The sequence below is a fragment of the Stegodyphus dumicola genome, chromosome 5 (assembly GCF_044657685.1).
Source record: "Stegodyphus dumicola isolate Sdum_Otavi_A_Nest chromosome 5, ASM4465768v1".
In the NCBI taxonomy this organism is placed as follows: Eukaryota; Metazoa; Arthropoda; class Arachnida; order Araneae; family Eresidae; genus Stegodyphus; species Stegodyphus dumicola.
In genome coordinates this window covers 172,640,904-172,657,602 of record NC_140772.1, presented here as the reverse complement: position 1 = coordinate 172,657,602, position 16,699 = coordinate 172,640,904, and the positions used below count along the sequence as shown (strand labels likewise).

The window sequence follows — 16,699 nt, the reverse complement described above, 5'->3', positions numbered from 1 at the left end:
TTAAATTGCATTCGATAGCGGTCAAAATGGATATTTTCGTTGAAATATGGTGCCTGAAACTTTTCGCGATTACAATACTTCCTTTTACGAGGTAAAAGAAAGTAAAAACATTACAACAGCAAATACCTCTATAAACTCACATTAATAATTCCCTGCACTTCAGGTGGCAAAGAAATACCTAGCATTTGAAATCAGAAATTTGGTATGAAAATATTACTTTCTAGTTCTATAAAAATTAATGACAAAAAAGATGTAACGCATACTTTAAATCAATTGCACGTATTACCATAATATCTAACGCTGCAAACAGCAAACACACAATTTTTATTGGCCTTAGATGTAGCCTATGCCTGCTAGACACAGGAGAACGTTGAACTTCATTCTGTTGCAAAATTTTTATTTTTAGTATTTTATTTCAGAATGAAAAGTAAATCGTGAGGATGAGTAATATAAATAAACAGACCTGGCTAATAACTGCATCTGCTGATATACACAAACTGAGGTATTCTCAGTGCTTCTGAATACTTTCGTTTTTATTTTTGGCAATACAGGGGTATATATCCCATTGTTTTAGAGGTTTATTCATTCCTGATTCAGTCTGGAAAATACTGAGGCAAATATTTTGTGCATTATTTAGGAAAATATTTTTTATAAGGAAAATATAATGATAAAAGTTTCAAAATTAATTCTGACAAGTACCTCAGTATTCTAATAATTTGTCTAAAATTGAAACACTTGAACTGCAAATTTAATTTAATACAATTTTTTCACCAGAGTTAGGTTTAGTTCAAATTCTCTATTCCCACAAGATGGTGAGTGCATCCTGTTAGCGTGCTGTTCCGAGACAGCAGTTTGGTGACTGAGATGCTTATCGTTAGAGATAATAGAATTATTTGATCCATACACACTGCTGGCCATTAAAATTTCAACAACATGAAGGAAAAATACAAAACAGATATTTGTTATACGTAAACAGTATGGCATGAAGACAAAATGATTAAATTTGTAAACAGTTTTGGGTTTACAGAGAATAGTAGAAACAGCTGCCATTCCTGGCAGTTAAAACGGCCCTTACCTGGTTAGGCATGGAGTCGTACTGGGCTTGGATGACATAAAAAGGCAACTCATTCCATGCTGCTTCAAATCTATGCCACACTTCACCAACCATATTAGCTGGAGTGGGGTGATAGGTCAGTTTCTCAGTAATCCATGACCAGATGTTTTCAATGGGTGACAGATCTGGAGATCATGCAGGCCAGGGCAGCAATCGAACACCCTGTGTATTGAGAAAGGTTAGAACACGACGTGCAACATGTGGCCTTGCATTATCTTGTTGGAACATGGTGTTTGGGGGCCTCGAAGATAGGCCACAATGACTGAACGTAAGATGTCAGAACCCATCTGCATTCAAATTAGCGTCAATCCGAACTAGAGATGTGCGTGTTGAGTGCCCAATAGCTGCAAAAACCATCACACCAGATGCAGGGCCCCTATGCCGATATCGAATGCAAGCAGGTGACGTGTGGTCTCCTCAGACACTTCAGACACGTATACGACCATCAGAATACTCTTAAGTAGAACAGGGACTCTTTTGAAAAGGTGACATTGTGCCACTCCTGTACCCAGCCTTGTTGTTCGGTGCACCACAGTTGCCATGCCCATTTTCTGACTAATGGTCTGTGATGTTGTACGGTTTTGCAGGGCTGACATCACAATATGTCTGTCCTCTTGGGCGTTACTCATTGGAAGGCATTGGTAAACTGTATGCCCTTCAATATGACCCTCAGCAACCCACTGATTCCATATTCGCATGATAGTGATTGGATACCGAGCAGTGCAATGGGCCATATCACAGTACAATAATCCACACTTTCGGCAGGCAAAAATCCTGCCTCTATCAAATTCTGACGGCTGCTGGTAAGCCTTTCTTATTATTATTTGAGGAACAACAAGATATTTTGAGCAAACTCAGACCTTACAAGGTGATTTCTAAATGAAAAATCTACTACACAATTTTTCTTTTATGCAGTGCTCCCTCCTGCATCGTCTAAATGCTCTAAAACACTAATCATTTGCATATCCCAACCTCTTCTTCCTTTCACCTGATTTTGACATTCATCAGATCATTCTTTCATGGTGTTGCAATTTTAATGGCAGGAAGTGTATTTTAAACTTTTGATAAAAATTCTATGGATTTTTTTTTCATATTTTTCAATGAAACCATTCAACACTTTCAATAAAAAATTCCTAAAGATAAACTTTTTTTTCATTTTTTCCATTTTTTGTTATATTTTGCTATAATATTTTGTAAATTTTAAAATAATAAGCAAAAATGCTAAAACTTATGAAACAATATACAGTACAAAGTCTTTAATCCAGACGTCCATAATCCGGAATGTTCTATAAATCGGACCTCAAAGCTAGAAACTTTCCGCGCATGCGCATAATACATTTACGCATGCACGTTTAATGTATAATGGACGGTATAATCTAGGCTAAAATTATCTAATTATCTATTTCAGTTAATGTTGCAGATTACATTGTTCCTTAATCTTATAACTGGATCCAGCTTATTATTTTTTGCAGACAGTTAGAGCAATTTTATAAAAAGTAAGCTTGAACTTTCGATTCTGTCAAAAAGAGAGTCCGATTCTGGAGCTGCCAAAGGATCTACAAAGTGAAAGCATGTTTTGATGTCCATCAAACAAAAAGTGGAATTGCTGCAAAAAATGGATAAAGGCATGAAGATAGTGACAGAGAGGTTAGTGAAAACGAAAAAATTTCGATTGACAAGTTAGTTGGTATTCCCGGCACAGCAATTACAGGACTTGAACAGCGGAACTTTGTAACTGAATAAGAACTTATGTCTGTTTATAGAATTAAAGAGAAAGTATTAGCACATAAAATGAAGCAACTTAAACAACTTACATTGAAAGATATGTTTAATAAAGTAAACATATAAATATTAAGCTTTTTTTTTGTAAGTTTTGATATTCTTTAGATCATAATTGCTCTTTATTTCATAAATTATGGTTTCATATTTGTAATTGTATAATTTCTGCATGCCAACTTACCAGATTTAAATTGATCTATAATCCGGAAAAACCCCTAATCTGGAACCTCGCCAAAGTCCCTACGAGTCCGGATTAAAGACTTTGTACTGTACTAATCTGTGAATTATTTAATGTCAAAGAAACAACAGCACGCTAAAGCGAACAGTTTTTAAAGTTTTTGCCGTATACTTTATTAAACAAAGCACTCAACAAAGAAAAGCTAATTACTTAAGAAATATAAATAAAAAGGAAATTTTCAATATAAATCCTAATTTGATTTTCCAACAGAAATGCAAAAAAACTTTTAATTCAAATGTTGAGGAGTAAGAAAAATCAATAAAATGCATTGGCATTAAAATATTAACAAATTAATTTATAGGTTGTCAATTGTTTTATTGCTTAACAACACTTTTTTCCTTCAGTATGATTCACCCTGCAAAACATTTTGAATTCATTTTCTGCTTGACATAGTTAGACATATATATACTCATATGGCTAAAGTTTGATAATTTTTATGTTAACTTAATAGCATGAAAATGATAATAAGTAATTGTAATAAAAACATACATATATTTCACAATGTATATTTCATTTTTTAAAGATATAGAATAAAAATAATCTAAAATGTTCACCTTTAGGGACTTTTAAATCTAAGCCATTTTCTTCTGCCCACTTGACAGGAAATATAGTATGAGAATTAGAATGGCAGCATATCATACTTTTTTTATGCTCGTCACATTCATAAGCATCAATCATAACTAAAAAATAATAATCATTTAAAACCCTCAAAACTGTTGCAGGGCATATATCTGTGCAGTTAATTGGATTTACAGCTTCCAGTTTCATGCCTTCTTTGAATCCATGTTTTTCTAGAGGTAATTTGGGCTGAAACACATAAAAAATAATAATAATATGCACACATTGTACATACAATTTCAAACTAATATATATTAAAAATAGAATGTTTGATAACTTAGACTACATTTTACCTCCAAAACATGTGAAGGAAAAGGTAGCACTGCTGCTTCTTGCAAGGACTGTTTTAATATCATTTTCCACTCTTCATCTGTTAACATTTCTTTAAAGGCTGGGTGGAATGACAGTCAAAAATAATATCTCAATCATACTTGCCAACTTATGACACTCAAAAATCAGGATTTTCTCAACAATTAAAATAGTTCTTAATACGACAAAAATGTACAGAAAAGTATTTTTTAATAATGAATTAACTTTAAATAGTAACTGAAAGTTCAGTTACTAATCTTAAAAGCAAATAGTACATAAGTCAAAAGAAACTTCATTATTTTGTGTATAGCAATAGCTATGAAGACCTGCTTTTGCTAATAAAAGTTCTTCTAATGTGTCATTACTACATTGGGTTAGCAGTTGTTTTGGTCATAACACTAAAAATCCTTTCGCACTGTGCATTACTATGGAGAGCTGTCAGGATGGCCAACATTATTCTAGACAGTTCACTATACTTTAAAATTCAATCAGCACCTTGCAGTTTTCCAATGAAACGTACTTTACTGGATGTCAATACTTGCAGGTTATATAATTTTATCTGAGTTTTCTAAATGTAAATTTCAAAATGCGGTTGCAGGTGCAATATCAATATGATCATCTTTCATGACTAAAAATTAAGTAAAACTCGAAATCTACTCATAAAATATATCAGCAAAAGATGCATTTACTAGAGAAGAAACATGTAACTTCAGTAGGTAAAATGACATTATTGTTGATTAATATCTAGTACATAAACATAGTATATTCGGCAGAAGTAGCTTCTAAAAATTTATTTTTGTCTTCCTCTGACAGTTCTTCACTACTTTTTTAGTTCATGCATAAGACCACCTCGACAGTAAGGTGTACAGAGAGATGCAAGTTCGTGTTGACACTACTATCAAAGAAAAACGATGAACTGAGTTCCAGCGCAAAGAGGTGATTTTCCATCAAGATAATGCAAGACCACATGTGTCTGCATTCAGCTGCTGGAATCTGTCAGGACTCCAACGGGATCTTCTGCCAAACCCAACATATAGCCTATAACATCACTCCTTTGGACTTCTACCTTTTCTTACAGCAGCTACATCTTGCTGATGCTGTTTTCCACTCTGCAGAGGACATCAAAAATGAGGTTGATCTGTTTTTGGACTTGCAACCACCAAATTTCTGGGCTGAAGACTTTGAAAAACTATCAAAACATAGGCATAAAATCATAGATTTGGGTGATGATTAGTAATCGCACTAAAGGTACTAATTTATTTTTTCCCCCTAAATTTATTAAGAACGTTTTTTGGTGAAAAACTTTCGTTACAACCAGATATGTTGCAGAGTTTTATGTTAATTAACCAGTTGATTCATTATTTTGCATTTACTTTAATTACTATTTTCATCAACTCTTATCAAGATGCAAATTACTTAATGTAATTTAAATGCAAAGTTCTTTAGTTCAAGAGACAGTTTTGACAGCCATCACTGAGCTGTTACTTCACCCTGTTACTTCTCCTTGCAACTGAATTGCTTACTTGGCTTTAGCTTTTGCTTACTTGGCTTTAGTTATAAATACTTCCTGGAAATGCAGAAGCCTGGGATAGAGTAGGTGCATGCTACTTCAGATTTAATATTTCAATCTGTCCTGAACCTTTGCTCTGAGTTTCCCTGCAAGCTGAGGGTATTTATTTTTCTATCACTGTTATCAGTTTTGTGCAATTGTCAGGCTGTCATATAAAATTTTCATGTTATTTTAAACCTTTATTAGAGCTGAGCTTATAGTATATTAGAAGTAAGATGGAATGATAAGTCATCTGTCTTCATGGTTTTAGGATTTGCCATTCAAAGTAACATGGAACCAGACAAAATAAGCCTAGGAGGAATTTTTCACATGAATCAGGAACAGAATATTACATTCATCAATCTATTGTAACTTGAAGACTTACACATTCTCGAAAAAACAAGTGAAGCTAATTGTATGCCTAATCTCCACCCCCCAAAAAAAAACAAAGAAACCTCTGGCTGTTTCAACATTAAATGGAAGATTAAATATCACTGAAGTTATATAAACATTTCAAAGACACCAAACAGCATGACAACTCAGGATATAACAATAAATGGTACTTATGCATTATCCCATCGGCCACAGAAGTTGACTGCCGTCGAACCATGAATGTTGGCAGAGATTCTGCTAAAGTTAAGCAGAACCTACAGAATTCTGAAGTAACTGAAACCTCTTTATTTAATAAACAATCAGTATTCGAGCCACTTCTTTTTGGTGCTTCATAAAAAGACCGCAGATTTCCACTATTTTAGTAGGCTCTTTGATTTTACTGGAAGTTCTCTGTTTGGCCCACTATGAAGATAAACTTTCCACAGGAAATTGTTCCAACCTATTATTGTTTTGTTGGCCATATTTTGCTGACCATATCATGTTCATTAATGCAGTTTTTTTCAATGTACGATCCCATAACAATGAAATTAATTCATTGCTTGATATTTTGTAAAAAACAGTTCCTACTTTTAATATTTTTTTCCCCTAAAATGCAATAAGTAATACAGCAACAGCAGTTAAAATGTGGCTTACTGAGAATGAATCAGGTTTACAGGAAACGAAAGTGCATATGTTATGAGTATGATTTTAAACTGGAACTAAATTGCGCTATTTGGTAACAGTTTCATGGTCAACAAGATAATATATAATAACCCAAAAAACATTTTGGGGTTAAACTTGCTAAAAACTTGCTTCTATCAGCCTTTTAGGAGGCATTTCAAAGAAAACAATTGATTTGTATTGATCCAGACTTATTTTGTCTTCAAAAACTCTCTCAACATACGATCATTTAACTTCATAACTGTGATGCAAACTGCATACACTTGCGGGCATTAATAGCCTTTGCAACACACAGTTGTCATAATTTTTTATTTCTACTTACATTAAAAATTTTACTCGACACAAACGAGAATGCTAACTCATTTTGTTTATCTATTTCTATTCAAAATACTGAAGCCTAAGAATGTCTGGTATGAAATGAAAATTTTAAGGAAATATTTAACTCGATTTTTTATTGGTAATCTAGGAATGAAATACTATGCAACTCTGAATGCCACAACAGCCTCTCGGGACCCTTATTTAACAACAACTGTTAAAAAAAAAAATAGACAACTGATATCACGCTAGATTGCAAGGAAGTATACAGCAGCTATAGAAATTTTACAATCTAGATATATTATGAATGAGAGGCTGCATAAAATACGTCTGTAGCCACCTAATTGGGGCAGTGGTCACCATACCAGAGGGCCTGGTATCGAATCGGAGACAAGGCAAAGATGTTTGTAAATATACACTGTATGTGTGACGTGGAGGCACTTTAAATATGCAGAAAGCCAAAGTCCTTTCAAGAGTTGCAGACCTTTCGACCCATCCCCTTGGGGTGCTCTCTTTCAAAACTGGGGCACAACTGAACTAAATACAGGCTGTCACATATTATTATGCCCAAAGCTCTTGGCGCATATGATTACTTGCCATGATGAATATTGTTGGCTTGTGCTGATCTTTGTCACACAAGTGAGATTAGTAACAACAAATAGGTCTGCAAGGGAGCCAGTGATTTGAGTCCCACCAACTCAAGCTGCAAAATGTATCTAGTTACAGAATAAAGGTCTGAGTGGGCATCATTTTGAATAGCTGTGGTGACCTACTCATTTTTACTCCTGCAACTGTTAATGCTGAAACATGGAAAGATGAATTTGATATCAAGTGATTAAAGCATTCAGTTGATAATAATTTCTTCACAATGGAAGATAATATTCAGCCGGATTATGTCATACTAGTAACAGATCGTCTTGAGTGTGAAGGAATACAGTTGGTGAGGTGCTCTGCATTTTCTTTGGATTTAAATCCAATGAAACTTGTATGGGGCACACAATGATGATAATTTCCATCATAACAGCCCACATTCTACAAGAAATTCAAGGGATTATTTATTGTGTAGACTTTGTTACAACTATAACTCCTATATAATCCAATACATAATTCGGAAAATCAATGTAAAGCTTGCTTTTTTTTTTTTTGCCAGAGATGACTACACACCTTATTAATTTTTATTAATTTTTCCAAATTATCCTTGAAAAGCTATAACATTATTTTCACATTCCACTTTATATCATATTTTCTATGTTCTAACAATTTTTTTTTTTTTTTTTTTTTTTTTTTGTGCACTGGGCAGTTCTGCATTTTGAAGATATGTCAGGTATCATGTGCTAGTTCCATGTTCTTAGCTGGAAGATCATTCAAGTTACTTGAGTTTTTAGAGCTTTTCTTTAATTTTTCCTCCCAATGTATAGGGTTGGTACACATTTCTGCACACAGAAATTAAGTACTATTAAGGACCATTAATGAAAAAACTTAAGGACCTATGAGCAAATGCGAACTGAATAAATTCAATTAAAAATATTATCTATGCCTGAATTTGACTTTTCTAATACCATCCTAAAAATAAAATAGATCCCTAAGTAGTATGCATTATTACTAAAAATGAATTAACATAATTATTAATAAGTTTGAGAATAAAATAAACTTTACACAATTTATCAAGTAGCATTAAATATTTTACACTTCTAATAGTTGGACATATTTGAAAGAAGATAAGTGACATTTAAGTTTTACTAACAATTAGCTTTATGTTGATTTTTTTTAATATCTCATTTCATCACATACTTATAAACAATAAAAGTATAAAACAATTGTACAAAAACTGTATTCCATATTACTAAAATTTATTATGTTTTAAAATTTACCATCTGGTGCAGAATACTGTAAACTATTCTCTTGAGCATAACCAACAGGATACAAACGATCAGATAAATAAAACAACCACATATCTGATGATGAATCTTTGCAACCATCATATCTTAATAATAAACGTCCACCAATATTCTGTAAGATCTACAAGATAAAAGAATAAGAAATACAATTCTTAACAGCAGAAACTATATAACTTAATTAGTATTCAATTAAAAATACAGCACACTAAGTCCAAAATCTGAGCCCATACTTGCTAACCTATGATGCTCAAAATTCAGGAGATTTTTCTCAACACAAAGATTTTTTTAAATGATAAAAATATATTTTTCAATATATTATTATTAATAATGAATTAACTTTAAAAAGTTACTAATTACTATCTGAAAGTTTAGTTACTAATTCTTATAGCACAGTCAAATTAGACAAAAAAGGGGCAATCAGTGGGGGGGGGGGAACCTAGAGTCTTGGAAATGGTCTTAAACGCTTTCTTTAGACTTGGGTTGATGTGTGTAAAAAGTTCCTGAGGGTGGGGGATGAGCTTGGGGAAGGGGAGGGATTTAAAGGTCCCTTTCTTCAGTTTTTTCACTAAAATCTTGGAAACAAGGACTCCTACAGAAAAACAGTTCATATACAGAATTGAAGCTGACGAAATTTCCTACAAAACTGGTCTTATGCATTTTTGTCCTAGGTTATACGATTGTCAAGCTACGAGCTTCTGAAATTTGGATGCTTAGGCAAATTGCATATTCCAGCATTCAAAATCCTTCCAAACTAATTTAATTTGTATACAGTAAGTGTTTATATAAAAATAGTGTGTGCAGAGAAAAGGTTGAAGTTTAACAGAAGAGATGAATGGTTGACATTGTGACAGCAAAGGAGGGGGGAGCTTGAACGTGTCCCCTATCTGGAGGGTTCTTTCTGCTCACTTCCTTTGCTGTTCAAGTTAACACATATTCACAAAGGCTACAGACCTTTTTCTTATACACTTTGCTCTGAGTGGATGAAACTGCTCCATGAAAGTTATGATTGGCTACCTGCAATATGCAAAATGTGCTCATTTTTCCTTCAGAACATGCATTCTCTTCTTAATACCCATTCCCAAAACTTTGAAGATTTCACCAAATACTTCGCTGTGAGCAGTCTTTATTGGCTAAGTGGATTGGTGGAGCAGCTACATCAACATCAGTTTGCTCTGCTTTGAAAGGCTTTGCTGGCCTGAGCTTCTCTACAGAGGAGAAACATGTAGACTATTGTGCGTCTCCGGAGAGAAAAGATGATGATGATAGAAAGATCTTCCATTTTTTCTTCTCAGCACCTTCCCTTTCCAGAATCACGAGCATTAGCTACCTCGCAACACGCATGATTGCTAACCATGATCTAAATTGCCCCAAAACCCAACAAGAAGCCAAGTTTAGAATAAAGATGATAGAGCAAAAGTTTGGGGAAATAAGACAGGCTTAACAAGACAAAGTCTCATGACTGGCCTCCATGAGCATCAAAATCGACCATGCTGCAGAGGTAGTTGATCCTCTTCTAATATTTGAATGAGTAGCTATTTCCAAGAAGAATGACGAGGACTTAAACAGGGTGCGGCAACGTTCGTAGCGTAATTTGACTTGCGTAGTACTATGACGTACTGCATGAATGCACGCCAGCTCCTGCCGCATTTGTGTACTGATGAGCTGCCATTTTGAGTGTGACAGTGATATGGATCAGTGGAGTGCACAGCATCATGCCTTTGCTGTTCAAAGTCATTTCAAGAATAACTACTCTGTTATTACTACCCAGCGTCTATTTCGGCAACATTTCAACTTGGGACGTCATGGGAAAGTTCCAAGATGGACGGACCATTGCGACAGACATTTCCAGGTAGAGTAATTTCCTGTTTTGGTGACATTTCCTGGCCGCCTTGCTCACCTGATCTTTCATGTGCAGACCTTTTCCTTTGGGCCACCTGAAGCAAGAATTTTTCCAAACACGGTGTGCCACCATTCCTGAGTTGAAGGACTGCATCAGAACTGCCGTCGGCAATATCACAGGGAATACATTATATCAAGTTATAATAATAATAATAATAATTATCCTTAGCCTGCCTCACCTCCCATTGGGCACTACAGGTCATACGTTATTAATTAATTACAAAACAAATTACATTTATAATTACAATTTGATGTTGGTTTTTCCAACTTACATTGATTAGTTATATTAGTGAAAACAAGTTTGATTAGTAAGTTGAATATATATATGAAAAAGTGAGTTATTTACATATTTATATAAGGCATGCTGCCTTTTAATATCGTCAGGTTTTAACCTGGTGTGACTTGTATGATGGTCTTGTTGTTATTGACGAAGCTGACAATCTGTCTTACTTCCTGGAGACCGTAGAAATCCGTTAGGTAACCTCTGAGACCTTTCCTATAGAGTAGGGCGGTGTTGGCTGGAGATCTAAGCGACTTAATGAGTGGGCATGAAGTGATGTAATGGACGGCATCTGCTGTGCTGGCGGGTGATCCACAGCTGCACTTGATGTTTAAATGTAGAAACCTCTCTAAATATTGGGGGAATTTTCCGTGATTGGAAAGGGCCTGAATCGTGTAGTGGTTCGAATAAACTCTTGACAGCCTGACGTTTGAGAAGATTGCGAAGGTGTATCTTCCGGTGTCCCCTTGTTCCCATCTTTCTTGCCATTGTGACAAGAAAGCCTCTTGGATGTGATGCTTGGCTGCTCTCATAGAGATCGGAAGGGAGATGTCTAAGTCTTGGCAAGAAGTGGCGGCCTTTGCGAGAGTGTCTGCCCGTTCGTTCCCTCTTGTCCCTTGATGACCTCTTACCCAGTGAAGGGTGACTTGCTTTGTATTACTCAGAGTAGAGACAAGCTCTTTTAGGGATTGAATATGCACTGGAATTTTGCCTGTCTTATTCATACTCTGTAGGATGCTCATACTGTCTGTGTAGATAGAGATCTTGTTAAAATCTGAACTGCTTGCCCAAAGGGCTGCTTTCCTAAGTGCTAGGAATTCCACTTGAAAAACTGTGGCATTATCGCTGACTCTGAAGTGATCTTGAAAAATTTCTTGACTATTGTGGAAAACTGCGAAAGCAGCGCCTACTCTTTTGTCGTCTTTAGACCCGTCGGTAAAGATCTCTAATCCCTGATTGGACGGGGGATGTTTGTCCCATCGGAAGTCTCTGAGGGAGGCTGGATGAAGGGATGTTGTACTGAAGCAGATATATCAAGTTATGGCAAGCTTCCAACACCACCTAGATGAATGTGCAGAGGGGGCATCATTTGACAGGCATCATATTCAAAAAGTAATCCATGCAATGGACAATGACTTAAACATTAGTAAATGGCATAACTTTAACTATTAATTGACATAGGTAATAAATAAATTATAGTTACTGCCTTATGGTGCGTTTTTAATATCCTACTATGAACGTTGTATAATATTCTCCTTTTTCACCCAGTTACTCCAGACCTCAAGCTTCATACTAATGTGACTGATGGAAGATTCCTTCTTCATTGAGTCAGGTGGGATATAGGATCATTCTTCTCAGTGATAATAATATGTGATTTACATAAAAAAAAAAAAAAAAAAAAAACCATTATGGTGAATGCTTCACTGTCGTTTTTGATGGTTATTCTAACACTGTCAACAGCACAAAATGTGCAGAAATAACATCGAACCACCACCATCACTGCATCAGTCGATATTGACTTTACTGGAGAGGTGGCAATGATGGCTCAACAACAACACTTTTTATGTAATGAAAAAAATACGGTCAGATTCATTATTATGATGACTCAGATAATGATTGCTAAGAGAATTGGAATCAGTCAGGCACAGGCTGATAAAACAATAGTGAATCATGCATTGGAAAAAACAGAATCTGATTGTTCTACTGCTGTCATCAGCGAGGATGTTGATCTGCTGGTCCTGCTGTCTGCCTTAGGACCAAGTAGAACAAGAGGTAAAGTTTTTCAAACCAGGGAAGAGAAATGAGGAAAGCAGAACTTATTCCTCCACGGTATTGCAAGAACATGCCTTTGCAAGAGCATCATGTTCATTCACAGTTTTAGCGGCTGTGATAAAAGCTCTGCAATTTTCTGAAAAGACAAGTCATCGATTGCTAAATTATTTAGGACGAACAGCAGCATGTATTCCATTTCCCACATCTTTTACATCAACACTTCAACACAAAAGGAAGTCACAGACGCAGGAGAACAGATGTTCCTAGAAATGTATACTGCACAAAAAAAGGGAGGGACAGTTCTATATCTCCCGTTCCACTGGGCCTTTTGATGAAATTCAAACTGCATTTTCCGTGTCTCGAAAGCGTGACTTATGATATATATTAGATTTATATATAGCTTTATTTTAACACAGGTATTTTGACATAAAAACGGACTTTTTCTGAAATAATAAACCAATTTTTTCCATATTTCGATTCTATGACTCAAATTATGTCTAGATATTAAATTTTGTAATTTTTGTTGATAAATTTAAAAATTTATGTTGGCAAATTTTTTTCAGTTTGCACCCAGAAAAATTCACTTGGCGAACATCTTAATTTATAGCAAACTATTTTTCTTTCGTTTTTCTTCATAGTCCACAAGCGGGAAAAAGTCATCGTTCATACTTTCAAATAATTTTAACAAAGTGCATAAACCACATTTTCGTTATTATCGCTTACAATAAATAAGCTAAATTTCAAAACCTGCCAAAATGTAAATTTACGTATATCTTAGAAATTTTCAATAAAAAACTCTTAATTTTTTGCTGGTATGCTTAGAAATACATCTACTTTAAGATGAACACAAACCTTTTATAAGATATCATTAAATTTTTTTTTCTAATTTATAGAAATTATTTAAAAATACAAATTTTAAAAATAAATAATAATAATAAAATAAAAAAAATAAAATAAAAAAATAAAAAATAAAAAAAAATGGGCGAACTTTATTTGGAATGAGCCTAAAATTCAAAATTTGAAAGGAAGAATCAAATAAGTTTCATAAAAAAACATATATTAATAAATATATATCAAATTCAATTAACATTGAGGAGCAAAATTTCGAGAGCTACTTTTTTAAAAACTACTCATGCGATTTTTACAAAACTTGGGAGTTTGGCATAATTTTAGTCGTAGAATTGAAATATGGAAAAAAATTGGCATGCCATTTCAGAAAAAGTCTGATTTTGTGTCAAAATACCTGTATAAGAACAATGCTATATATAAATCTAATATATATCCTAAGTCGTACTTCTGAGACATGAAAAATGCAAGTTGAATTTCGTCAATCGAAAAAACGGGATTGACGAACAAGTAAAACAAGAGATATAGAACTGTCCCATTTTTCTTTTCGCAGTATACTAGACCACCGTAACAGCGGTCACGTACACTTAGCCGACAGGACATTTAGCTGACACGGAAACTTAGCCAACAGGACGTTTAACCGAGATGGACACTTAGCCAACAGGACACTTAACTGACATGTCATTTAGCCGACACACAGAATTTGCCATCAGGGCATTTAGCTACGGGACAGTTAACTGTCAAGACATTTAGTCAACAGGACACTAAGCCGACAGTGACGTTTAGCTGACACTACAAAATAATTATTTAAATTTACAATTAATTACAAAATTTCTCGACTTCTCCATAAGTTCAATATTTAAGTTATTTTTTCTACCTATCAGTAAAATTCAGTTTTCGATTCTTGAAGATCTCATACGTGCTTTTAATTATTGTGTTCATTTAGCATTGTTTGATATGTATCGTGGTGTTTGGTGTATAATAGCCAAATTGAAAAAGCGCTGAAATTTCTCATCAGGGAATATGAATTAAATTTCGAAAGGAAAAAGAGTTTTTTTAGCTAAGTACGGCAGTCACTTAATTACATTTCAATATGGGATCTTCAAAAGATATCTGTAAAGCTTCTTCATTTAATCCAACTTTCACATCATTAATAATTTTTCTTGTTTACTTAATGATATTAATTTTCCAACCTCGCTCTTCCAAATGCTTTCAAATTTCTAATATCTTTACGTTTCATTACTATTTTGCTCATCACATCATGTTACATTCCTTCCCTTAAAAAATCGTTTGCCTCCTCCCACTAATGAAATTTCCTTTCCCTGTTATGAAAAATCTGAATAATGGAATAAAAATTATTGTTATTCTTGAATTATACTTTTTTATAGAAACATGGCGGTGAGGGTTAGTTTAGCAAATATATTTTATTTTGTTAAAAAAACAATTAAAAAAGTGAATTTTTAAGACAGCAAAGGTATAAATTTTTTGTGATCTCCATAATTTGCAGTTCTTGCCACCATCATCGAGATAAAAATTCTGTAACATTTTATTCACCACGCCTCTCGCTTAAAATACTTAGTTAGGTTAATGTTTATAGCCCTAAACTAGTGCATAATGCTTAATTTAAAAGTAAAGTATTCTTAAAGATTTTGTTTTATACATAACTGAAGCTGCAGAAGGAGGCGGCTGTTACATATATGTGGCAACACACTAGTTGCTGGTCAAACTGAAGTGAAGTAATTGTCAGTTAATGTTCTTGTGGAATAAACAATGTGCTGTGTGTGAAAGTGTTGTAATGAACTTAATTATAGATCAATAAATATTAATATGATTAAAACATGGCACATAGTCGTGTGGAATAGTATTACAACTAATTGCCAGGCAATCAATCCCCTTGGTTATTTTTCCTCTCAGCAGACGCAAGATGGAATTTTGTCGCCCACCGCAAGGCCTAAGTTTCGACGGCAATGTGGCTGAAAACTGGCGCAGATTCAAGCAGCTGTTCCAGATTTATATGAAAGCTTCAGGTAATGCTTCAAAAGATTCAGATGTGAAAGTTGCTTTATTTTTAAATGCCGCTGGTGAGGAAGCAGTTGAAGTGTTCAACATGTTCAATCTTTCAACAGGAGATCAGGGTAACTATGAAAAAGTGCTTGAGAGGTTTGAAGCTTTCACAACACCTAGAACAAATGTTGTGGTGGAGAGATTTTTATTCAATAAGAGAAAACAAAAAGAAGGGGAACTTTTTGATTGTTTCGTAACTGAGCTGAAAAAACTTGTAAAATCTTGCGAATTTGGTAAGCAGAGTGACTCTGTCATACGTGATCACATTGTCCTTGGAGTATCAGATGCCAGTTTACAGGAGAGGATGCTGCGAGAAAATAATCTGAGTTTGGAAAAAGCAATTGAATTAAGGAAAGCAGCTGAATTGAGCAAAGCTCGTGCTCAAACGTTAAGAGAACACAATGTTGACAGCGTAACTAGAGAAAAAGTAAAGCAACATCGGGCAGGAGGAGCCAATGCAGCCTTAGCAGTGAGGAAGCACAGACGATGGAGTGATGACACTTCAAATACTGAGACATCTTTATGTAAAAAATGCAACAGACATCACGTTAATGGACAGTATCCAGCATATGGGAAAAAATGCTTTAATTGTGGCAAACTAAATCACTTTTCGACTATGTGCAGACTGAAGCACATCCAAACTGTTTCTCAGCATGATAACGGAGATGTATATAGGGAATCTGATAATGAATTCTTCGTGAATTCCATAAATGTTCAAAGAACTAAAAGTGTGTGTTCAACATCATCTACAAAAGAGTGGACTAAAACTTTAATTGTTGAAGGGACAACTGTGACTTTTAAGTTGGACACAGGGTCTGAAGTGAATGTTTTGCCTGTGAACACTTACGAAACACTGAGTGCTAAGAACTCTAATCTTATTTTAAACAAGTGTAATGTTGTATTAGAAGCATTTGGGGGGTCCAAGGTTAAACCTGATGGGTCATTGATGTTACAGTGTTCCTCA

At 34.6% G+C, this 16,699-nt stretch overlaps 1 protein-coding gene across 9 annotated transcripts in view; it reads right to left on the bottom strand.

Annotated features, from left to right (window-relative positions):
• The window catches only part of LOC118199452 (scm-like with four MBT domains protein 1), a 244,315-nt gene that overhangs the window by 122,554 nt on the left and 105,062 nt on the right, over positions 1-16,699 (bottom strand). For all 9 annotated transcript variants that reach the window (XM_085817388.1, XM_085817385.1, XM_085817389.1 and 6 more), the window contains 3 exons: positions 8,847-8,994; positions 4,043-4,140; positions 3,686-3,938 (listed from right to left, as the gene is read on the bottom strand). In XM_085817388.1, coding sequence (XP_085673514.1) covers positions 3,686-3,938; positions 4,043-4,140; positions 8,847-8,994 — 499 coding nt within the window. The remainder of the gene's footprint in view (positions 1-3,685; positions 3,939-4,042; positions 4,141-8,846; positions 8,995-16,699) is intronic.